At 41.7% G+C, this 25,875-nt stretch overlaps 1 protein-coding gene across 1 annotated transcript in view; it reads right to left on the reverse strand.

The window, feature by feature from the left end:
- cusr (Copper-only SOD repeat protein) overlaps nt 1–25,875 on the reverse strand; it is a 136,973-nt gene that overhangs the window by 35,938 nt on the left and 75,160 nt on the right. Inside the window, exons 4-5 of the mRNA XM_060842270.1 lie at nt 12,075–12,158; nt 10,735–10,836 (exon numbers count right to left, since the gene is read on the reverse strand). Coding sequence (XP_060698253.1) covers nt 10,735–10,836; nt 12,075–12,158 — 186 coding nt within the window. The remainder of the gene's footprint in view (nt 1–10,734; nt 10,837–12,074; nt 12,159–25,875) is intronic.

Below are 25,875 nucleotides of genomic sequence, written 5' to 3' on the forward strand. Positions count from 1 at the left end.
ATCTCAAATAATAACACAGAGCTATCAGCAGGTTTATTCTTATAAGCTTCTTCAAACTTACCCCTGGAATGATCAGCGTATGAATTTAGGAAGATTGGAGTTAGGAGTAGCAGTCAGTCATTAGACAATAGACGATAGACAATAGACAATAGGTGCAGGAGTAGGCCATTCTGCCCTTCGACCCTGTACCACCATTCAATATGATCATGGCTGATCATCCTTAATAGTACCCTGTTCCTGCCTTATCTCCATAACCCTTGATTACACTATCCTTGAGAGCTCTATCCAACTCTTTCTTAAATGAATCCAGAGACTGGGCCTCCACTGCCCTCTGGAGCAGAGCATTCCACACAGCCACCACTCTCTGGGTGAAGAAGTTTCTCCTCATCTCTGTGCTAAATGGTCGACCCCGTATTTTTAAGCTGCGTCCTCTGGTTCGGGACTCACCCATCAGCAGAAACATGTTTCCTGCCTCCAGAGTGTCCAGTCTTTTATTAATCTTATATGTCTCAATCAGATCCCCTCTCAGTCTTCTAAACTCAAGGGTATACAAGCCCAGTCACTCCAGTCTTTCAGTGTAAGGTAGTCCCGCCATTCCTGGAATTGACCTCATGAACCTACGCTGCACTCCCTCAATAGCCAGAATGTCTTTCCTCAAATTTGGAGACCAGAACTGCACACAGTACTCCAGGTGTGGTCTCACCAGGGTCCTGTACAGCTGCAGAAGAACCTCTCTGCTTCTATACTCAATCCCTCTTGTTATGAAGGCCAGCATGCTATTAGCCTTCTTCACTACCTGCTGTACCTGCATGTTTACCTTCATTGACTGGTGTACAAGAACATCCAGATCTCTCTGTACTGCCCCTTTAACTAAATTGATTCCATTTAGGTAGTAATCTGCCTTCCTGTTCTTGCCACCAAAGTGGATAACCATACATTTATCTACATTAAACTGCATCTGCCATGCATCTGATCACTCACCTAACCTGTCCAGGTCACCCTGTAATCTCCTAACATCCTCCTCACATTTCACCCTGCCACCCAACTTTGTATCATCAGCAAATTTGCTAATATTATTATTAATGCCATCTTCTATATCATTAACATATATTGTAAAAAGCTGCGGTCCCAGCACTGATCCCTGCGGTACCCCACTGGTCACTGCCTGCCATTCTGAAATGGAGCCGTTTATCACTACTTTGTTTCCTATCAGCCAACCAACCTTCAATCCAAGTTAGTCACTGGCCCCTCAAGCCTTCACTGTTCAATGCAATCATGGCTGCTCTGGTTGTAAATATGTTTCTAAAACGCTTGGAACTAATAACAGTGGCAAATATTTGGGTAAAACCATGTAATTTGTGTTGTATAGAATTCATATACAGGCAACAAATTTGCTACCTGGGGAACTCCGAACTGTCTTGGATAAGACAGGTGGCCTGCAAGAGTTAACACTGAAGCTTTTGTATAACCCCATTCACTGAAAAATATATCATGTCTCTGGGAGGAGCCTGTCAGTTCTAGTTGTCTCTTGTAGCTATTCCAGTCTGTTGGTCTTACCTCTACTGTTAAAAACCATGCAACTTCAATTAGCCTGATATATCTCAAGAGTTATCAATGTCCCTTAGCAAGTGTAATACAGTTAACTAGACTTAAGCCCACATACCTGTTAATTTAATATTATGTAATTAACTACTTGTTAATCAAGTAATTCCACTTCTATCAAACACTTATTAGTGGGAAATCCTTCATCTGAGTAGGTTCTGTATACTAGTCCAATTAAAAGCAAAATACTGCAATGCTGGAAATCTGAAATAAAAAGAGAAATTGCTGGAGAAGCTCAGCAAGTCCAGCAGCATTTGTGGGGAGAGAAACGGAGTGAGTGTTTCAGACAAGTATCAAATTCTGAAGAATGGTCACTAGATTTGAAATGTTAATTATTGTGTTTCTCTCTCCTCACTTGCTACTAAACCATCCAAGTTTCTCCAGCAATTTCTGTAGACTTGTATAAAATGGATTGCTGACAGTATACCTCCCCGAAGTACAGCCTAACAAAACCACTTTCCAGCTAAGGACATCTCGTAGGACACTGCTGTCAAAACTCAGGAAGCCTGACTGGAAAAGGCATTGAGAGCTGTGATCGACAACACCAGCTCCCTCTCCAACGACACTGGGCTTAAACATAACCGCAGAAGAGGACAAGGCAGTCAGCAGAGATGACCCCCTCCACGATCACTGCCTGGAGCTGTTTATAGCAAGGCCCAGGAGCAGACCCACAAGGAGGTCCTCCAATCTGCCCACATATCTCTCCACCAGGACTATGGGGCTGAAGTGCAACCAAAAGCACAGTGCAAGATTGTTAAACTAACTAAAAACAGAGTAATTGGCTACACCCAACATAAACATTGTCCACAGACTCCACTGTGCTGCAAAATAAACAATTGGGCTGAGAGGCTGTGAATCACCAAACTCTGTGGGTTACACAGGATTACTGCATGCAACACCTTTCAAGACAGGTTTAGATTTAGATTACTAACAGTGTGGAACCAGGCCCTTCGGCCCAATAAGTCCACACCAACCCTCCGAAGGGCAACCCACCCGGACCCATTCCTCTACATTTACCCCTTCACCTAACACTATGGGCAATTTAGCATGGCCAATTCACCTAACCTGCACATCTTTGGACTGTGGGAGGAAACCGGAGCTCTCAGAGAAAACCCACACAGACACGGGGAGAATGTGCAAACTCCATACAGACAGTTGCCTGAGGCAGGAATTGAACCCTGGCGCTGTGAGACAGCAATGTTAATCACTGTGTCACCGTGCTACCCTTTTTTTCTTTATATTGATACCTCCTTACAATCCCTTTCTAAGCCTTAGATGTAAGCTTTAAATCCCCAATGGAAAATGGGGGAACTCATACAGAGAGAGCCATCCATTAGGTCTGCTTTATTTCATCCATTTTCTAATCAACCTGCTCAGGGTTGTTATTATTCAGCTATAGAGCAGGTGGGACTTGAATCCAGGCCTCCAAGTCCAGAGGCAGGGACACACCACTGTGCCAGAAAAGGACTCAGTGATGAGTTCCAGCTGGACAGGCCATTGCCTGTTGCAAAGGGAACTCAGAGTCAATGAGTCCTGCAGGAAGATTAATGAGTAATTCCCCACGGCCCCTGGAGGGGTTATCACAAGTGCCAACCCCAGATAAATGATGTGACATTGCCATAAAGAGAACATTATAAGGAATATCTACTTTATTTTGTTTTCCAACATCCTATAATAATGCACAAATAAAAGTTTCTTATTGTTGGCACTGATGTTGAGGAACTTGGAAGAGTTTCACTTTTTAACACCCATGACACATGCTGTGCAGACGTCACTCAGTAATTTACTTTGTCACAAATTGCTACCACTAACATTTTTTAAAATCTAATAATATTTAAGTGCAGACACTGATTACCTTGAATAACTTCCCATGGTTTCCTGTTGCACAACTTTTCCAAAAAACACCAGTGCAAAACAGGAAGTCATATTCTCAGTTCAACATGTTTTGTTTCACAACTTTGCCAAAACCATTCCTCAGACATGAGAGCTATGTGTTTCTTTGTGTAAATTACTGTTTTAGCTGATCATTTGTTGACAGTAAAAAGTAAAGAATTACTCCTGTGCAGTGTCAAGGGCCTGATGCATTGCAGATGGAATCCAAAGATCATTTCATAGACTCTAAACTACAAAATACATTATCTACGAAAACAAAAGCATCTGATCCCAGTTCATGAACTGCACAAATATTTAGGGTGGAAATCTGCATTAAATCTCAAATTCACTGAGTATCATAAACCAAATTATAATCTTTTATTGTATATTCACATATTGGGTGTGGGCACTGCTGGCTGGGCCTTGGAGAAGGTAGTGGGGGTGAGCTGCGGTTCGGAGGTAGACCCACAAAACTGGGCTGTGGGCTGAGGAGTGGCTTGGAGAGGAACTTGCAGCTGGTGGTCTCCCTTTGAGTTGCTCTCACCAGCTTTTTAAACAAACAAAGTCTGTCTCACAGACCAACAGCATGTTTTGGGAATCGAAGCCCTTCCCACTGGTGAATTTCACTAGCTGTTCATTCAGTGCCTTGGTGGCAGAGTGGGTGTGATCAATGATTTCTCAAATCGGTGGAAATTTAACAAGTGAGATGATTTCGAGTGCTCTCTGTTGCTGCGGTCCTCCTGTTTCAAACTGCACAAACTTCCCAACTTTCACACATATGGTATGTCCAAAGCAGAATGGCATAGTGTCACTCACACAGTGTCTACATGCTGTTTTGTGGAAGGGGTCAGAGGCCAAGATATTTTAAGGACATAGTGACTTGAACAGCTACTGGTAGGGCAGTACCACATGATCCAACAACTTCCTCAACCAAGGACTAGTTTCTTTTCCCATCTGTCTAGATAGGCACAATGACCCGAGATATCAAATCTCAAACATGTCTCAGTGCTTCTTCTTCATCAGCAAACTCAATACTGAAAGTGTGGCCTTCATTATGATCTTGCCATTGGATCTCTCCACTGGATCTCCTCAGGGCTATGGCTGTGGTAATCAGTCCAGAGGATCTTCATGCTCATCACTACTTGTCACTACCTCGGAGTACCTTCATCCCCTTGTCATTGCCTAGTCTCTGATCAGCTGCATGATTGTTGAACTTGCCTTTGCAGACCCAACAATCCCTGGAGCGTCATGAACCCCTCAACTGAAAGCATATGTACATGTGTTATTTGCTTTGCCAATTCAACTCATCCAATATCAGTGGATGAATGCCCCTCTCAGCCATGCACCCCCTTCCAGAACCCTTCCTATTGGATGATGCAGTTATAGCTGACACCATATTGTCCTGATAGCTCCTGCCCATCTAGATTCTTTAACATGTACCTCTCCATAAAATGTTTCAGGCTGGTTCCCTGATGAGCTGATAATAAGTTTGTTAACAATTTAATTGGTCATCTGAATCAGTGGGGCTTCTGGAATCTTCATTCCCCAAACCGAAATAAAATTACTGGTAATCAGAACAGCAACAGCAAACTGATTGGGAACACTGAAAATGACTGCTCCCTGGCTCCATTCTCCACTTCCCTGTCCTTCCACCCTTCAGGCAAACAATTCAGCCTTCAGAGTTAACAAATAGATAAAGATTAGCACTGAATAACTTCTCAACTTTAAAAACAGAAATGTCTAGACATGTCAGTAAATCTATTGAGGCCAGTCAGGAACTCAAATTGACCAAACAGTCTCTTTAACACCAATGTTGAATCAGCACTTTTGTTCAAAGCTAAAACATAGAGCGAAATAAAAACCATGACAAACAAATCCAAACATTGGGCAATAAATGCCAACAAACAACCCTGGGCACTTGCTGACCAGGGACCATCAAAAATGGGAAGCTATGAGAATGAGAGAGTATTACAAAGCAGACAGAGAAAGTGGAATTTCATTGGCCATACCTTTAGGAAACCTGTACAGGTCCATCCACTATAACGCAGGTTTCGTTAACATGAATTCACTATAACATGATTGACAAACTGGGGACACTGTTTCAAAACCCTGAAGTTTTAAAGCATGTATTAGCTATAACAAGATTCTGGCCCCATTAGTTTAAATGGTGCTGCTATTAGATGATTTGCTTATAACATGGGATTGCAGGAGTACAGAACTACGGCACTATAGCAGAACCGACTGTAGCACTGAAATAGTCTTTAAAAGAGCATCCTTACTGAAAAAGAAACCAAAAATGATTGCTATTGAACTGCAAATATGAAAGTAAAAAGTACAGAAAACACATGGCATCAGTGGAAGTGGTACCTAAAGTTCATGGGCAAAATCAAGGTTAAACAAGTTCTCTTTGAGGAGCAGCTTTTCTAATTGATCATTTATAAACAGATTCAGCAGTTAGGGAAGTTCAAACTTGAACATCCTAATCCTAGTCAAAAAAGCATTAGTTCAAAATCGTGTTACTCATAATTGATTACTGATGGTATCTACCCAAGGTTATTGAGAGAGGCAATAGAGGAGACTGCAGAGGTATTGACCAAAATCCTTGTTAGCCACTGGAGAGGTCCCAGAGGACTGGCAAGCAGCTGTTCAAGGAGGGAAATAGGGATAATCCAGAACTATAGACCAGTGAGTCTCACACTGGTGGTTAGGAAGCTATTGGAAAGAATTCTTAAGCAGATGATTTTTGTGCATTTGAAAAGCATGGCCTATTTAGGGACAATCAGCATGACATTGGATTAGATTACTTACAGTGTGGAAACAGGCCCTTCAGCCCAACAAGTCCACACCAACCCGCCGAAGCGCAACCCACCCATACCCCTACATTTACTCCTTACCTAACACTATGGGCAATTTAGCATGGCCAATTCACCTGACCCGCACATCTTTGGACTGTGGGAGGAAACCGGAGCACCCGGAGGAAACCCACGCAGACACAGGGAGAACGTGCAAACTCCACACAGTCAGTCGCCTGAGTCGGGAATTGAACCCGGGTCTCAGGCGCTGTGAGGCAGCAGTGCTAACCACTGTGCCACCGTGCCGCCCAGCATGATCTTTGTGAGGGCAGATCATGTCTCACTAACTTTACGGAATGTTTTAAGGGGGTAATGAAGGTGATTGAATAGGGCAGAGTAGTGGATTTTAGTAAGGCTTTCGATAAGGTCCCTCATGGTCGGCTCACCCGGAAGATTAAGATGCATGGGATCCATGGTGGCTTGGCTGTGTGGATTCGGAATTGGCTTCCCCATAGAAGGCAAAGGGTAGTGGTGGGTGTTTTTCAAGCTGGAGGTCTGTGCTTAGTGATGTTCCGCAGGAATTCATACCAGGACCTCTGCTGTTTGTATATATAAAACTTGGATGAAAATGTAGATGGGTGGGTTCGTAAGTTAGCAGACGATACAATGGTCAGTGGAGTTGTAGATGGTGTAGAAGATTATCAAAGCTTACAGTGAAATATAGATCAGTTACAGATATAGGCAGAGAACTGGCAGATAGAGTTTAATCTGGGTAAATGTGAGGTGCTCCATGTTGGGGGATCAGATATTGAGGAAAAGTATACAGTTAATGACAGGACCCAGAACAGCATTGATGTACAGAGGGATCTTGGGGTTCAAGCCCATAGGCCCCTGAAAGAGTCCACACAAGTAGATAGGGTGGTAAAGAAGGCTTATGACATGTTTGCCTTTAATGCTCAGTGAACTGAGTACACGAAGGAGGATATTGCAGCTTTATAAGATTATCGATCATAAAATCTCTACAGTGTGGAAACAGGTCTTTCAGCCGAATAACTCCACACTCAGCCTCTGAAGAGTATCCCAACTAAACCCTTTCCCCAACATTTACCCCTTACTAATGTGCCTAACCTACACATCCCTGAACACTATAGGCAATTTAGCTTGGCCAATTCTCCTGCACATGTTTGGATTTTGGAAGGAAACTAGAGCACCTGGAGGAAAACCACGCAGACCCAGGGAGGATGTGCAAACTCCACACAGTCGCCCAAAACCAGAATCGAACCCCGGGGTTCCTGACCCTGTGAGAACCACTGAGCCCTGAGACTTTGGTTTGGCCACAGTTAGAGTATTGTGTTCAAATTCTGGTCACCACATTACAGGAAGAATGTGGAGGCTTTGGAGAGAGCGTAGAACTGATTTATGAGGATAGTGCCTGGATTACAGAGTATAAACTATAAGGAGAGGCTAGAAAAAAACTCAGGTTGTTTTCTCAGGAGCAGCAGAGACTGAGGCGACACTCAGTCTACAATATTATGATTGGGGTGAAGGTCAGAGTTGAAATGTCTAGTACCAGCGAGGGGATATGCATTTAAGGTGAGAGGGGGAAATTTCAAAGGAACGGTGAGGGGCAGGTTTTTTACCCCGAGAATGATAGGAGTGTGGAATATGCTGCTGGGGGTGGTAGTGGAGGCAGATACCATCGGGGCATTTTAGGGGCTTTTAGATAAGCACATGAATATGCAAGGAATATAGGGATGTGGACCAAGGGCAGGCAGAAGGGATTAATTTCATTTGACATCATGCTCAGCACAACATCGTGGGCTGAAGGGCCAGTTCCTGTGCTGTACAGTTCAATGTTCAATGTTCTAATTGTGAAATTCTACTCACCTCGGCAAGGCATCTGATGAAGGGATGTACTGGCTGTGGGGCGATCTGAGAATAATCTTTCTAATCCCATTTTGAATCATTTTTACAAGTGACTAATCATTGAATGATGAAAGGTCACGGTCCCAAACTGTACATAGACTTGATTAACTTGGTGTGGTTTTATTATTGGACTACTTTTATATGGAGAGACCTAATTTAAGAGACAGCTATCACAGCCTGCCATTCCATGTTTTCCAGAGCTCTGTTAAATTGATATCAACAGATTGAGGGGATTATTTTACTTTCTGTGATAAGTGCAATACATTGTGCAAATTTTTTTATCATAAGCTAATATAAATAAATGTAAAGAATTTTTAACTTTCCACAAAAAGCAAAGTACTGGTACTTATTCTGAAACAAAGAACTGTGGATGCTGGAAGTTTGAAGCAAACACAAGTGGGAGGCCTTTAAAAGTAAGATAACTCGTGTTCGAGGTCTATATATTCCTATGAGGGTGAAAAGCATCAGGAAGGTGAAAAAGGAGGCACGAGATAGCCTTGGGTGAGAAGATTAGGTTGAATCCAAAGAGGTACTTTAAATATATTAAAGGAAAAATAATAGCTCGATACAGAATATGTCCCCTCAAGGATCAAAATGGACATATATATGTAGAACCGTAGGAGATGGGCGAGGTTTTCTCAATGAATATTTCTCTTCTATGTTTACCATAGAGAAAGACATGAAGACTTGGGAACATGGGGAAGTTAGTGGTGATATCTTGGGGACAGTCCCTATCACAGCAGAAGAGGTGCTGGATGTATTAGAATGTATGAAGGTGGATAAATCTCCTGGTCCTGACCAGATATATCTAAGAACACTGCAAGAGGCTAGAGAAGAAATTGCGGAGGCCCTGGCTGATATTTTTGCATCATCGTTAGCCATGGGTGAAATCTCGGAAGACTGGAAAGTAGCGAATGTTGTGCTCATATTTAAGAAGGGCTGCAAAGAAAAGCCTGGGATCTATAGCCCAGTAAGCTTAACATCTGTGGTGGGTAAGTTGTTTGAGGAGATTTTGAGGGGTAAGATTTACATGCATTTGGAAAGAGGGTTTGATTAGGAGTAGTCAGCATGGCTTTGTGAGTGAGACATCATGGTTCACAAATTTGTTCCAAGATTTTGATGAAGTGACCAAGAAAGTTGACAAGGGGATGGCGGTAGATGTTGTCGGTATGGATTTCAATAAGCCACATGGTAGGCTGCTCTGGAAGGTTAGATCGAATGGAATCCAGGGGGGATCTGGCAAATGGGTTACAAAATTGACTTGATAGTAGAGAGCAGAGTGTAACAGCGGAAGGATGCTTGTTGTGCTGGAGGCCTGTGACTAGTGGAGTCCCTTGGATCTGTGCTGGGCCCATTTCTGTTATCTATATCAATGATTTGGATGAGAATGGACAAGGCATGATTAGTAAGTTTGCTGATGACACTAAAATAGGCGGTATTATGGACAGTGAGGAAGGTTATCAGAAATTGCAGCAGGACTTTAATCAGCCGGGGAAGTGGGCTGGGAAATGGCAAATGGAATTTAACATAGATAAGTGTGAGGTCTTGCATTTTGAAAAGTCAAATCAAAGTAGGAATTTCATGGTGAATGATAGGGCTTAAAGGAGTGTAGTGGAACAGAGGGATCTTGGAATTCAGGTTCACGGTTCTCTGAAAGTGGAGTCACAGGTAGACTGGGCAGTGAAGAAGGCTTTTGGCACACTGGCCTTCATCAGTAAGGTCATCAAGTATAGAAGCTGGGAAGCTATGTTGCAGTTGTACAGGACGTTGGTGAGGCCACACTTGGAATATCGTGTTCAGTTTTGGACACCTTGCTACAGGAAGGATGTTATAAAACTGGAAAGAATGCGTAAGAAATTTACAAGGATGTTGCCAGGAATCAATGGTCTGAGTTACAGAGAGAGGTTGGACAAGCTAGGATCTTATGCTTTACAGCGTAGGAGATTGAGGGGGTGATCTTACAGAGGCGTATAAGATTATGAGACGCATGCGTAGGGTGAATATTCTCAGTCTTTTTCCCAGGGTTGGGGAATCGAGGACTAGAAGCCATCAGTTTAAGGTTCAAGAGTAAAAGGCAACCTGAGGGACAACTGTTTTACACAGAGGGTGGCACACATATAGTATGGGTTGCCAGTGGAAGTGGTTGAGGCTGGTACAGTAACAACATTTACAAGTCATTTGGATAAATACATGGACAGGAAAGGCTTAGAAGGATATGGGCCAAGTGCAGGGAAATGGGGCTCGTGTGGATGGAGATTTTGATCAGCATGGACCAGTTTGGGCCAAAGGGCCTGATTACATACTGTAGGGCTTTATGACTCTATGAAATACAGAAATTGCTGAGAAAGTGAGCAGATCTTGAAGCATCTGTGGAGAGACAACCAGAATTAATATTTTGAGTCCTGCAACCCTTCTTCAGAACACAATGTATTAATTCTGATTCAGAATTTTGTATTTTGGATAAAAAAAGTAAAACATCAATCCTGAACACCATTCTGGTAATCACTGGCATTCAGTAGTATTAAACCAAGACATCACTTACCTGAGTATCTATATTGTAAGGATTATAATGTCCTCCAACACCAGTGCAGTTCTCCTTGTACTGTCGAGGATTAGTATGAACGTGCCACATTAGATTTTTGTTCTGTGGAGCAAACAACTCTTTGTTATAAAATAAAAACTAAAAGAATTGCAGATGCTGCAAATCAGAAACAAAAACAGAATTTGCTGGAAAAGCTCAGCACGTCTGGCAGCATCTGTGAAGAGAATTCAGGGTTAACGTTTCAGGTCCTGTGACCCATTCTTGTTTGTCTCTATGACGCCACTACAAATTGTAATTTGTTGGAAGTGAAAGCTTTTGTACATCTGAAACATTGTCAGAATCTTTAGTGAGTACGGTAGTATAGCAGTTGTGTTACTGGATGAGCAATCCGGAAGTCTCGGAAAATAATCCAACATGGTCATATTTCACTGCACAATGGCCATTTGTTACTTTCCATTCAGTTTTGAAATCTGGAAATTCGGAACCTTTACTCATAGAAATGGCCATGAGGCTTCAGGGTTGATGGAAAGCAAACATGTGGGTGACATTACTCTAGTTCCATGTTAGCGAGTTTAACTAATTAACAAGCCTCACAAACCATCAAACCATCACAAAGAATACCTCGTTATATTTCAAGATGTCAACTTAGCATCATCATCCCAAGATAATTGGGAATGCCGCCATTGTCAGTACAAGTTATTTGCCAAGAATGAATGACAAAAAGATTTTTCTTTGCATTTTTAGAAGACAACAATGTGCCGGACCAAAACAGTGGGAGAGTAGGGTACTGCAGGGTACTGCATGGTTGTGGGTAGGTTCTGGTATGGCATGAACGTAGCTTTTGTCCACAACCCTGATAATTGAAATAAAGCCCATCATGCAGAGAAGATTCACAGGACTTGCAAGAAATTTGAGATGAATGGCCATTTTATTTTTCATTTCAGATTGTCAAGCATTCTTAGAATCTCTCCCAGGAAAGTTAGTGAAGAAGAGTAAATGCAAGTAGTAGTATAAGGGAAGTTTGATATAAATCTGCGATAGAATGTACCATCCAATTTAATTTACTGAAAAATTAGCAAGATTCATTTGTGCTTCAGGCTTTAGATTTTAAGATGAAAATACTTGAACATCATTTAACAACATACAATGTGTGAAGTGTAAGGAGACATGCTGTGGTATGCTGTGTTTATAACATTCATTTCTATTATTAAGAATCTGCTAACCCATGAATCCATTAGTGATTTCAGCAAAAGTTAATTGTTACAGTTATCCTGAAATTAATTCCAAGTTTATTTTGGATCAAGATGAAAAGCAATACATGGAATAATGTTGGCACTTACACCATCCGTGTTAGCCTCGGCTGGCTCAAGATCAATTTCCATAGTTGTGTCACTTGAACTCCCATCTGCAAAGACCTGTTGTGACTGGAAACAAAAAGAAAGCATGTCAAATATCAACAATTCACACAGGAAGCAGGTAATTTCCACTTCTGTATTTCATGTATTTCCTCTTTAATCTTTCATATCCTCAAAGGGGAAGGAAGGGAAGAGTAAAAGATTCTTTAGTGGAAAGAATATTAACATGTAGTTATCTGACTTCATTAAATTTCAATAATCTGCATGTCCCATCTTCCTTTTTCTCTTTGTAGCACCTTTTCTGCCAAAGGCAACAACAGCAAAGCTACCCAGTATTTTTGCTGAATGTTACTAACACAGGTATCATTGGTTTACTGGATGTAAGTTTCTTGCCGAGCCAGAAAGTTTGTTTTCAGATGTTTCGTCACCATACTGGGTAACATCATCAGTGAGCCTCCGGATGAAGCACTGGTGGCATGGCCCACTTTCTATTTATGAGTTTAGGTTTCCTTAGGTTGATGGTGTCATTTCCTGTATGGCAATGAAACAGGAAATGACATCACCAACCTACATCCAGAACATCAACCTGAGCTACAAATCTTCTCAAAAATCAATAGTTTACCAGAGTGACCAGGGTCAGTAATCACTACCTTTAAAGGGCAGAATTCTCCTTCAACTCATTAGCATCAACATTATATCAATATGCATCCCCATTATTACACATTCTGATTTCTCTTTCCTGTCCACTTTCCACTCACAATTATAAATAGCAGCTTCTCATTCAAAGATTTATACGTTTGAAGAGCTCAGTGGATCACCAGAAAACTTTTAAAACTTATGATACCAACCTGCTATGAAATTTAACACAACGCCATACAAAGTTGGCCCCTCACCTCAGCTCTGTCTTTTACCAAGATCTCAGCAGATCTTCCACTGCAGCTCGACTTTCCCTAATCCTCTTATCAGTCAGTTCCCTTAGCATCCAAAACAGCTAGTGACCTCTAATTTGAATATACTCAACTGAGTACCCAGAGTTCTTCAGGTTAGAACAATTTCCTTTTGATGAAGGAAAGGGTTCATACCAATTCACTTTCAAGCATTCAAATTACATCAAATTACATCAAACACCAATGGCCAGATTAAGACGCTATATACATCCAAATCACTGTGCAACACTGTGTGAAAAGGATAGTAAACTATCCATAGTTTCTTGACTCTGGATTGTATTTAATACCCTATAGATGAATTCAATAGACTCTTGTTTGTCTTGCCTTCGATCTTAAATCTTTTACATTCAAGTCTTATATCTATAACATCACATCCTTGACCTCTCAACTATTCAAAGAGTCTTCCCCTGCCATATGCTTTTTCATGTTTTTTGTAATTTTAAATACTTCTATCATCAGCATTATTTCAATAAAAGTCCAGGTTTGCAAGTTCTTCTTCATATTTGTATTTCTTCATAATACACAAGACAAAAACAAGCCATGTTTCAATCCAGGAAAGGGGAAAGGAATGGAAAAACACTTGTATGGTCATATGTTAAAGTTCTTATCATACTGCACTTAATTATCTCCTGTTTGTGTTCTATGATGAGACTATATGTTGAATTTTGTAATCTAACAGATTTCCTGTTTATGTTACTGGCGTCCAAGCTACCTTGCTAACATGATACTAACCTCAAGGATAACTTTGATAGCTAAACACTAAGCCATAAAGATTTTCCTCTCATCTAAAGTCACTCAACTCTGAGAGGTTTATGTCCCCAATTCTTATGCCATCTTATTCCACATCTGACAATCCCTGGTTTAGTTGTTGATAAGTTTGGAAGGATTTCTGTATGGTATGCACAGCAGTCCCTGCATTATTTTATCGTCTAAACTTCAATCAATCTAATCTCAGTTCCTTGCTGTATTGGTTTCAGAAATTATTTTGAATGTGTTGGACACAACAGTTGCTTGGCAGTTTTTACCCTATACCATTGTTATGAAGTCAAAAGCATGTATGATGGTTTTAACATAGAAAATGTTTTCTGAATTTTGAAGTAAACTTAAAGTGCAGGCTCAGCTGCCTGAGTGGAAAGGCAGGGAGATGAACTGTTCCAAAACAGATACATGTCACAAATGGCTATTAAATGGATACCTGAGTTTTAGATCACAATTTGAATTTAACTAATCAGGTTAAATTCGGCACAGGATATTCAAACCCAATCGAGTTTGCATTTATTGATCTGACATCTGGAAACCAATCAAATTATACTCATTTAATCTGTCACAGGGAGGGGGTTATAAAACACACTGGCATTTTGAAAATTGGTCAGAGAGCAACTGCCAATCAGCCGAGCAACTGCTGGAGAACAGGAGAGCTAACTGCCCATTTAACATCTTGCTCTCAAAGAAATTAGAAAACACTCTCTATCAAAGGTACCTTTTCATGTAAAACATACTCGCAGTAAAAAAGAAAGGCAACCCAGAGAGATCAGCAGCTGGAAGATTGAAGACAGTGGAGAAGATAAAGACTGCGTGGTCTTGAGATTAAGTTAATGTAATGTTTAATAAATGTGTTATTGGAACAGCACATTTTTCAGCATATTTTTTAGAGAGTTGGGATCAGGTAGTAAATAGTTAAGAAAAGGGGAGCTTGGCTTTGTGAATAGTTATTGTTTAGTGTTCACTATTAGAGTTAAGAAAATAAATTGTTATTTTTCTTTAAATAGTGGAATTTAGGAATTCTGCCACTTATATTTGAACAGATTGCGAGGTGAGGCCTGTTTGGTTTAATTAACAGAGGGGTTCAACCTCCACATCGTAACAGTTCCATGAGGTAGAAATAGGTTGTGAATGTGACCATAATTGCTTGCTTCTCATATGCAATGCATAAACATAATAATGGCAGCAGTGAAAATAATATTAGCAAATTGACTTTTGCCTACTAATCTGGCAAAGACTATTGAGGTAGAAATTTTACTGTGTTGTGGACCAGGCCAGACCCCCTCAAACATTTCATGCAAGTAGCCTGGGCCTTAACTTTTCTAGTTGTTTTAAGCAGGTGTTAGCTAGATATTCCAGGAATGATGCAGCTGGCCCAAACACCTAAATTTAAACAAAACAAAATTTATTTGCAAGATTACCAGATGAAACACAAAAGAGAACAGAATACAGAAGAATTTAACCTATCTCAAAATCCAAAAGGTTATCCCAACTTAATGATACTATTCCAAATACTTGCATCAATCCCCATAAACAGCCCCTGGCAAAGAAAGGTAAAATCAAACACAGGGTCTTACAGGAGAGATGTCAGAGAGAGGGAGGATCAGCGTGGATCTGCCTCTTTCTAACAGTTTCACCACTGACTGAATGCTTTCCGTGAACAGCCAGATTGTTAAAAAAGCAAACCAAACCAAACCAGAGTAAAGCTGAGCTGGGAGAATTGGCCACTTCCCTTTAATTGCACAAGTGTTATTTTTTAAAACTTGAAGCATTCTCAAGTAGACAAATCCATATTTTTCAGAATCGCTGCTTTCATGATCTCTCTGAAAAAACGCCAAGGACAGCATGACCTTGTTAAAGGAGTAGCATTATCACATAGGTCGTGAAGCATACATCAGGTGCAATGTCAATGGTAGCAGAAGTTTAGTGTGGAACAGAGATCCATAATGTTTTCAGCCAAGCTCAGCAAATCCTGCCATAGAGAAAAAGCAGGTAGTTCATAAGACCTTGGCAATTATTCACCTAGCCACAGCTAAGCACCACTTTTTTTTTATTACAGGCTAGATGTGAATGTAGACCCTGAAGCTACCTCACTGAAATCAAGATTGAAATTTGTTGGTATGAATCTGGTCCACACACTAACCATTTAATCTAACCAGTCTCCACTTCTTCTAGCAGTCTTCTATATCTAGTGGACAGTTTGGAAGGGCATCTGGGACTGTTCTCAGGCTACCTAGACTTGGTTCAGGTGCCCTTCTTACTAAGAGGGCACCAAAGTGTCAACGGGAAAAAATCTCCCGGATGTGATTGTTGCTGGCCAACCAGCATCGAAGTCAAAGGATATGTGAAAATCTTGCCTTAGCTCTTTGGTCTAACTAGTCTGCAACAGCATGACTTTCTGATCAGAATGGATGGTGATCAATACTGCTTTGCTGATCTTGGGGCATGATGTGTGTGTGTGTGGTGTGGTGAGGTGGTCTCGTAGCACACTGGGTAGTCAAATTCAAATCCCACTCAGGGCTTAGTAGTCAAATAATATAGATGTATATCAATTTGAAAATTCTTCCAACACAGCCCAATGGCAGGCAGAACATAGAACATAGAACATAGAACATAGAACATAGAACATAGAACATAGAACATAGAACATAGAACCTGTTCTGTGCTGTATTGTTCTTCGGCCCACGATGTTGTGCTGAACATTTGTCCTAGCTTAAGCACCTATCCATGTACCTATCCAATTGTCGCTTAAAGGTCACCAATGATTCTGACTCTGCCACTCCCACAGACAGCGCATTCCATGCCCCCACCATTCTCTGGGTAAAGAAACTACCCCTGACATCCTATACCTTCCACCCTTCAGCTTAAATTTATGTCCCCTTGTAACACACTGTTGAACCCGGGGAAAAAGTCTCTGACTGTCTACTCTATCTATTCCCCTGATCATCTTATAAACCTCTATCAAGTCACCCCTCATCCTTCGCCGTTCCAATGAGAAAAGGCCTAGCACTCTCAACCTATCCTTGTATGACCTATTCTCTATTCCAGGCAACATCCTGGTAAATCTCCTCTGCACCCTCTCCAAAGCTTCCACATCTTTCCTAAAGTGAGGCGACCAGAACTGCACACAGTACTCCAAACGTGACCTTACCAAGGTCCTGTACAGCTGCAACATCATCTCACGACTCTTGAATTCATTCCCTCTGCTAATGAACGCTAATACACCATAGGCCTTCTTACAAGCTCTATCCACCCGAGTGGCAACTTTCAAAGAGCTATGAACATAGGCCCCAAGATCCCTCTGCTCCTCCACCTTACTAAGAACCCTGCCGTTAACCCTGTATTCTGCATTCTTATTTGTCCTTCCAAAATGGACAACCTCACACTTGACAGGGTTGAACTCCATCTGCCACTCCTCAGCCCAGTTCTGCAACATATCTAAGTCCCTTTGCAGCCGAAAACAGCCCTCCTCACTATCCACAACTCCACCAATCTTCGTATCGGTTGCAAATTTACTGACCCACCCTTCGACTCCTTCTTCCAAGTCATTAATAAAAATTACAAACAGCAGGGAGCCCAGAATTGATCCCTGTGGAACTCCACAGGTAACTGGGCTCCAGGCTGAATATTTACCATCTACCACCACTCTCTGACTTCGACCGGTTAGCCAGTTCTCCAACTGGCCAAACTTCCCACTATCCAATGCCTCCTGACTTTTCGCATAAGCCTACCATGGGGAAACTTATTAAATGCCTTACTAAAATCCATGTACACTACATCCACTGCTCTACCCTCATCCACATGCTTGGTCACCTCCTCAAAGAATTCAATAAGACGTGTAAGGCAAGACCTACACCTCACAAATCCATGCTGGCTGTCCCTAATCAAGCATTGTCTTTCCAGATACTCATAAATCCTATCCATCAGTACCTTTTCCATTACTTTGCCTACCACCGAAGTAAGACCAACTGGCCTGTAATTCCCGGGGTTATCCCTATTTCCTTTTTTGAACAGGGGCACAACATTCGCCACTCTTCAGTCCCCTGGTACCACCCCCATTGACAGTGAAGACAAAAAAATCATTGCCAACGGTTCTGCAATTTCCTCTCTTGCTTCCCACATAATCCTAGGGTATATCCCGTCAGGCCCAGGGGACTTGTCTATCCTCAAGTTTTTCAAAATGCCCAACACATCTTCCTTCCTAACAAGTATCTCCTCTCGCTTACCAGTCCATTTCATACTCTCCTCTTCAACAATACGGTCCCTCTCATTTGTAAATACTGAAGACAAGTACTCATTCAAGACCTCTCCTATCTCTTCCAACTCAATACACAGTCTCTCACTACTGTCCTTGATCGGACCTACCCTCGTTCTCGTCATTCTCATGTTCCTCACATACGCATAAAAGGCCTTGGGGTTATCCTTGATCCTACCCGCCAAAGATTTTTCATGCCCTCTCTTAGCTCTCCTAATCCCTTTCTTCAGCTCCCTCCTGGCTATCCTGTATCCCTCCAACGCTCTGTCTGAACCTTGTTTCCTCAACCTTAGGTAAGCCTCCTTCTTCCTCCTTACAAGACATTCAACCTCCTTCATCAACCAAGGTTCCCTCACACGACCATCTCTTTCCTGCCTGACAGGTACATACATATCAAGGACACGTCGTATCTGATCCTTGAAAAAGTTCCACATTTCAACGACACCCTTCCCTGACAGCCTATGCTCCCAATTTATGCTCCTCAGATCCTGTCTTGCAGCAACGTATATACCCTTCCCCCAGTTGTAAAACCTGCCCTGTTGCACACACCTATCTCTCTCCATAACCAAGGTGAAAGTCACAGAACTGTGGTCACCCATCACCAAAATGCTCACCCACTAACAAGCCCATCACTTGTCCCAGTTTGTTACCAAGTACCAAATCCAATATGGCCTCCTCTCTGGTCGGACAATCTACATACTGAGTTAGAAAAGCTTCCTGGACACACTGCACAAACACCGCCCCGTCCAATCTACTTGATCTAAAGTGATTCCAATCAATATTTGAGAAGTTGAAATCGCCCATGACTACTACCCTGTGGCTTATGCACCTTTCCAAAATCTGTTTCCCAATCTGTTTCTCCACATCTCTGCTGCTATTGGGGGCCTATAGTAAACACCCAACAAGGTGACTGCTCCTTTCTATTTCTGACTTCAGCCCATACTACCTCCAAAGGCAGAACCCCCTCAAACTGCCTTTCTGCAGCCGTTATATCATTTCTAATTCGCAACGCCACCCCCCTCCTTTTTTAACACCACCCCAATCTTACTGAAACATCTGCAACCAGGAACCTCCAACAACAATTCCTGTCCCTCTTCTATCTAAAAGCAGTTGGTTTCCTGGTCAGCCACGTAATGGATGGAAATTGGAGCCTCACCCATCACTATTCAGGGCTCCAGATTACTACCTGCAAGTACAAGTGTACGATAATGCAGCAACTCAGTCTGCTTGAAGGGACCAGTTAGCTAGGAGAAAGTGAGGACTGCAGGTGCTGGAGATCAGAGTCAAGAGTGTGCTGCTGGAAAAGCAGCATCCGAGGAGGCAGGAGAATCAACAGTTTGAGCATAAGCCCTTCATCAGGAATAAGGCTTGTGGACCAGAAAACTGGGAGATAAGTGGGAGGGGGTTGGGGTTGGGAGGAAGGTAGCTGAGACCAGTTAGCTCTATGGTTTGTTGTGGATCAGATTGGATCAACAATACTGGGTTAGATCCCTACTGGAACCAGGATGACTTTGGTACCCATCCCTGATAACGTAGAGGTCCTAGTGTCTGGGTCAGACTTTCTAGAGAAGAACTTGAGCAGTACTGAAGTCTGATCATGAATAATCACATTGTTATTGACATCATCCCCAGCATTGGGGAAATAGTGATGTGGAGGTCAAAATGGCAGGCAGAGGTTCCAACAGAGCAACTTGATGTTTGAATTTCTGTGCTGTATATTGTTTTAGAACATAGAGCATAGAACAGCATAGCACAGAACAGGCCCTTCAGCCCACGATGTTGTGCTGACCACTGATCCTCATGTATGCACCCTCAGATTTCTGTGACCATATGCATGTCCAGTAGTCTCTTAAATGTCCCCAGTGACCCTGCCTCCACAACTGCTGCTGGCAACGCATTCCATGCTCTCACAACTCTGTGTAAAGAACCCGCCTCTGACATCCCCTCTATACTTTCCTCCAACCACCTTAAAACTATGACCCCTTGTGTTGGTCATTTCTGCCCTGGGAAATAGTCTCTGGCTATCGACTCTATCTATGCCTCAAATGTAAAGAAATGTAAAGATATGTAAAAATGTAAAGTTTTAAATGTAAAGATATAAGACTTTCCTTCAGATTCAGTGACACCCAAAGAAAATCCAGTTGAATTTCTTGAATCATATAAAAAGAGAGTCAGAAGACTAGATTTTGTCAAAAAGGTGATGTGAAAACCTCAGTAAGAAATGCCCAGTCAGTCAATAGATTTTTTCGATTCATTGACAGGCATAGGCTTGTGAATATGCTGCCAACAAGACTGCCATCCTATCCAAAGTGGTCACTCATTCCCGATAGTTGCTGGCCCAATTGGAGGGCTGACTACTCAGGAATACTGGCTACTGCTGAGGAAGAAAGGAGCATTGCTGCCTACAGAAGGCAGGCCAGAAGTAATTAAAGAAACAATAAAATTGCTGCTAATTGAGGGACAATATCTCCAAGGAGGCACCAAGGCCATCTTTCAGGCCTGTAACTCCATCTTATTAAAGCTCCAAATTCCCACAAAGACCCGAGTGCTTGTTGAGAATCATCTGCATTCAGCTGGCAACTTCCCCATTAGGCAAAGTATCAATCTACTGACAGTATGGTCACATTGCCCTGAATTTACATTTTCAAATTGGCTTCATTTCTCTCATGGCAGGAAGCTGGTCATGCTCTGACACCCACCATCGCTAAATTTCCCAACAGCAGGACATGGCTGGGGAGCCAATATGCCGTGGCACGTCATTTTTCCAGCCTGGTTCCCACCTTGTGTGCATCGATAAAGTTCTGCCCATGGGTGTGATAGCTGATGAGATAGTGGAGGCTTTAGTCGTGATCTTTCAGGAATCACTTGAGTCAGGGAGGGTCCCAGAGGACTGAAAGATCACAATGTAACTCCCCCATTTTAGAAGGGAATAAGGAAAAAGATGGAAAATTATAGGGTAATTAACCTGACCTCAATAGTTGATAAGGTTTCAGAATCCATTGTGAAGGATGAGATTTCTGAATACTTGGAAATGTGGCATAAAATAAGGCAAAGTCAGTATGGTTTAATCAAGGGGAGGTCACGCCTGACAAATCTGTTAGAGTTCTTTGAGGAGGTAACAAGCAAGTTAAACACTGGAGAACCAGAGGATGTTATCTGCCTGAACTTCCAGAAGCATGTACAGGAGGCTACTGAGTAAAATAAGGACCCATGGTATTAGAGGCAAGTGCTAACATGGATAGAAGATTGGCTGAGGCAGAGAGTGAAATAAAAGGGTCCTTCTCAGGATGGAAGCTGGTGACATGTGGTGTTCCACAAGGCTCAGTGTTGGGACCACAACCTTTCGCTTTATACATTAATGATCTGGATGAAGGAACTGTGGACATTCTGGCTAGGTTTGCAGATGATACAAAGATAGATGGAGGGGCAGGTCATATTGAGAAGGCCTAGAGGCTGCAGAAAGACTTGCACAGGTTAGGAGAGAGGGCAAAGAAATGGCAGATGAAATACCATGTGGGAAAGTGTGAGATCATGTACTTTGATTGGAAAAATAGAGGAGAATGGGGAGAAAATTCACAACACTGAATGGCAAAGGGACTTGGGAGTCCTAGCCCAGGTTTCTCCAAAGGTAAACTTGCAGGTTGAGTCGGTAGTTAGGAAGGCAAATACAATGTGGTCACTTATCTCGAGAGGACTGAAATATAAAAGCTGGGATGTACTTCTAAGGCTTTATAAAACTCTGGTTAGACCACATTTGGAACATGGTCAGTAGAAAGTGAGGACTGCAGATGCTGGAGATCAGAGTGGAAAAGTGAGCAATTTTGGGCCCCATTCCTCAAGAAGGATGTATTGCCTCTGGAACGGGTCCAGAGGATGTTCATGAGAATGATCCCAGGAGTGAAAGGATTAACGTATGAGGAACATTTGAGGACTCTGGGACTATACTTGATGGACTTTAGAAGGATGATAGGGGGATCTGATTGAAACTTACAAAATACTTAACAGCCTGGTCAGAGTGACAATTGGGCGATGTTTCCTTTGACAGGATAGACAAGAACCCAGGAGTTAGAGTAACAAGAAGATCCTTAATGAATCCTTCAATTTGGACATGGGTGTTCAAAGTTGCAGGCTATATCATTTCCTCTTTGCTGGCTATTATATTTTGTTTTGGTTAAATATACTGAACTTTAAGTAAGTGACATTTTCTCTTTTTTCTCCTGCATATTAACCACGTCAACATAGGAGGGTTGAAGTATGAGCTGTTGGAACTTCTTGGGATATGAGAAGCTAGTTAGGCTTTATATTTGAACAAATGTTCCCCTTTGTTCTCTGGGTGAATGGGATTGGTCACCTATGAAGAATCCCAGTTGATTGTTATTCTGTTTATTTCAGTGAGATGTCTGTGCAGTAAAAGATGAAAAGTTATTCTGTTGAGTTTAAAATTGGGCCTGCTGTTCTGCTTCCTAATAGCCCCCATCCTTGGGTTTCCCTCAAGGCAGCCAGCCAGTCCATCCAACTGACTGCCAGCTGAGAAACAGAAAGTGAAAATGTTAATGAGATTAAATAAATGCAGAATCATTTATTTCACTGGCTGTCTGTGTTTTCGACATACTCCCATATTCCCCTGTTACCACAGAGATAAACGCCTAAACACATACTGAAGCCATCAATAAGACCATCTATTTCTGAAACAAACAGAAATTGCTGGAGAAACCCAGAAGGTCTGGCAGCATCCATGGTAAGAAAGCAAAGTTAACATCTTGAGTCTGGTGTCTCTTCATCAGAACACCTATTCCTGTCTTGTAATATCACAGAACCCCTCAGTTAAAAATGCTGCTGAAACTCTCATCCACACCTTTACCACTTAACTTGACTATTAGTAACTGAGAAGCATAAGAGCAGGAGCGACCATTTAGCTCTTCAAGCTTGGTCTACCAGTCGATAGACTCATGGCTGATCCTGTATCTCAATTACATATTCCCACTTTCTTGCCATACCCTTTGATGCCTTTATTATCTAGACATTTATTCATCTGTTTCTTGAATATATTCAGTTACATGTCTTCCACAGCCTTCTGAGGTTGAGAATTCCACCAATTCACCTCCCTCTGAGTGAAGTTTTTCTCATCTCAGTTTTAAATGGTGTATCCCACATCCCAAGACTGTGTCCCTGGTTCCAGACTCCAACTATGGAAAACTTCCATCCTCCAACTAGTCTGTCCAACTCTGGCAAAACTTTATACGTTTCAATCAGATCCCTGCTGATCCTGCAAAACTCTAGTGAATATAGGCCCAGTTAAACCAATTTTTCCTCATAAGACAATCCAGACATAATTGGTATCAGCCCAGTGAATGTCCAAAACTGCATGCATTACCTCATGTATAGTCTCACTAAGGCCCTGTATGATTTCAGTAAGACATCCCTACTTCTGAACTCAAATCCTCTTGTCATAAACATCAACATATGATTTGCCTTCCAAACTGCTTGCTCTAGGGGAGGTGATAGTCTAGTAATATCATCGCTGGACTGTTGATCTAGGGACCAAAATAATGTTCTGGGGATTTGGGTTCAAAACCTGCCATAGCAAGTGGAGGGAACTGAATTCAATAAAAACTGGAATTAAGCTTAATGGTGATAATGAAGTTATCGTTGATTGTCAGAAAAAAACCTTCTCGTTCATTAATGTCCTTGAGGGAAGGAAACTGCCACCCTTACCTGGTCTGATGCCTCTGGGCATTTAGGGATGGATAATAAATGCTAACCCTAAATCCAGCAATGCCCTCTTGAATAAAGAAAAACAGCCTGGGCTGGCCTACCATTTTTCACGAATGAGTTCATCCAAAATACTGCAACTTATAAATGGACAAGCACCGTGTCCTACTCACCCATTACCATTCTTCTCCACAAATATTGGCTCATGTGTAAATAATATTGCAATCTTAATATTCTCATTCTGATTTTCAAAGCCCACCATAACCACACCCCCTCTACCTCATTAGCGTTCACCTATGATCTTCAAAGATATTTGTGATTCTCCATTTCTGATCTCTTAAACTTTAAAATATTTTTCACTCCACCATTAGAAGCAAATATCTTATGCTACCTAAACTCTGGAACTTCCTTCCGAAAGCCCTCACTTCTCAACCAAGCTCTCCTCCTTTCAGATCTCTGCAAGCCCACATCTTTGATCAAGCTTTTGGACAGCTACCTTAATATCTCCTCTTACATCTTGATGTGAAAAACTGTTTGATGATGGTCCTGCAAAGCATATTACAATATATGTTAAAGACATTATAAAATGTTAAGGAAGACAGTGCCATCGTGATTATGTCAACAAATTAATAACCTATTTGCCCTCAGTAATGCTCTAGAGACATGGGTTCAATTCCACCTTGGCAGCTGGGAGAATTTAAGTTCAATTCATAAATAAATCTGAAATTGAAAGCTCATGTCAGAACGGTCACATGAGGCTATCGTTAACTGTCAAAATTAAAAACATCTGGTAATATTGTTTAGGGAAGGAAAACTACTGTCCTTACCCAGTCTGACCAATGTGTGACTTCTGATTCACAGAAATGCAGTTAACCTGGAACTCTCCACTGAAACAGCATGGCAAGACACTCAGTTCAAAGGCAATTAGGAATAGGCAAATAATACTGTCCTGACAGCAAAATTCACATGCCATGAAAGAATTTCTAAAAAGCAATTTTTTTTCCATTATAAATAATAAGGGCTTGTGATTTTTTTCTTGTTTAATAGTAATGTTAAGACATTTATAGGTACAGGTAAAGTATTCAATATTAAGAACTAATTCTATAATCGAAAGAATAACAAATGCTCACGTTACATAAACTATTGTTAGTCAAGGGACGGGAGAGGCCTGACACAGTGTTACACTTGGACAGTCTCTGTGCCTGACATTTCACATGATAAAGTGTACTCGATTTCAACTAGTGAGACATGACTTATGCCTGCCAATGCTCTATAGTGTCCAAATCACCTGAAGAAAACTGGAAAATTGTGCTCAAGGCACTTCACAATTCAATCACAACCTTTAAGAAGTTAAATATGACTATAGGTTGTATAACAGCGTGGAAGAGTGTGGAAATGTGGATTTAAGGTCAAAGATTAGCCAAGGTCACACAAAAGTGATGGAACAGGTTCAAAGGGCTGCATGACCTACTCCTAATTTCAATTCTTTTAAATACTTCTCAACGACTCAGGGATGATTCTGTCCCGTTTCACAAATATATTCCACTACTAGATCTGGAAAATGCACCTCAAAAACGCAACAGCTATTGCAGAAAACAAGTAAAAACAAAATCCACATGAGAGCAATCTCAAAGAAATTCAACAAAGAAAGAAATTGTTTGGTCTGCACAAAAAGAAGCTTCAAAAACTTGTGATGCAGAACTATCGGTATCTCTTGACAAGCTACTCCAGTACAGTGACAAATCTGGCATTTGGCCAACAAAGTGGAAAATAGCCCAGATGTATCCTGCCCACAAAAAAGCAGAACAAATCCAATCCGGCCTATGACCAGCCCAATTGCTTTCAATCATCAGCAAAAGAGAGTTATCAGTAGTGCTATCCAGCAGGACAGTAGGGAGTTAATAACCTACTCACTGATAATTTGGTTTCTTGCACAATATCACAGCTCTAAACCGCATTCATCCAAACATGGACAAAACTGCTAAATTACAAATGGGAGGTGAGAATAATTGACCTGGATGAAGGCCAATGATCTCAGTTTCAGGAAATCCTGTAGATTTTCCTGTTCTATTGACCCAAACATCTTCAGTTGTTTCCTGAATGTTCTTCC

The sequence above is a fragment of the Hemiscyllium ocellatum genome, chromosome 22 (assembly GCF_020745735.1).
Source record: "Hemiscyllium ocellatum isolate sHemOce1 chromosome 22, sHemOce1.pat.X.cur, whole genome shotgun sequence".
In the NCBI taxonomy this organism is placed as follows: domain Eukaryota; kingdom Metazoa; phylum Chordata; class Chondrichthyes; order Orectolobiformes; family Hemiscylliidae; genus Hemiscyllium; species Hemiscyllium ocellatum.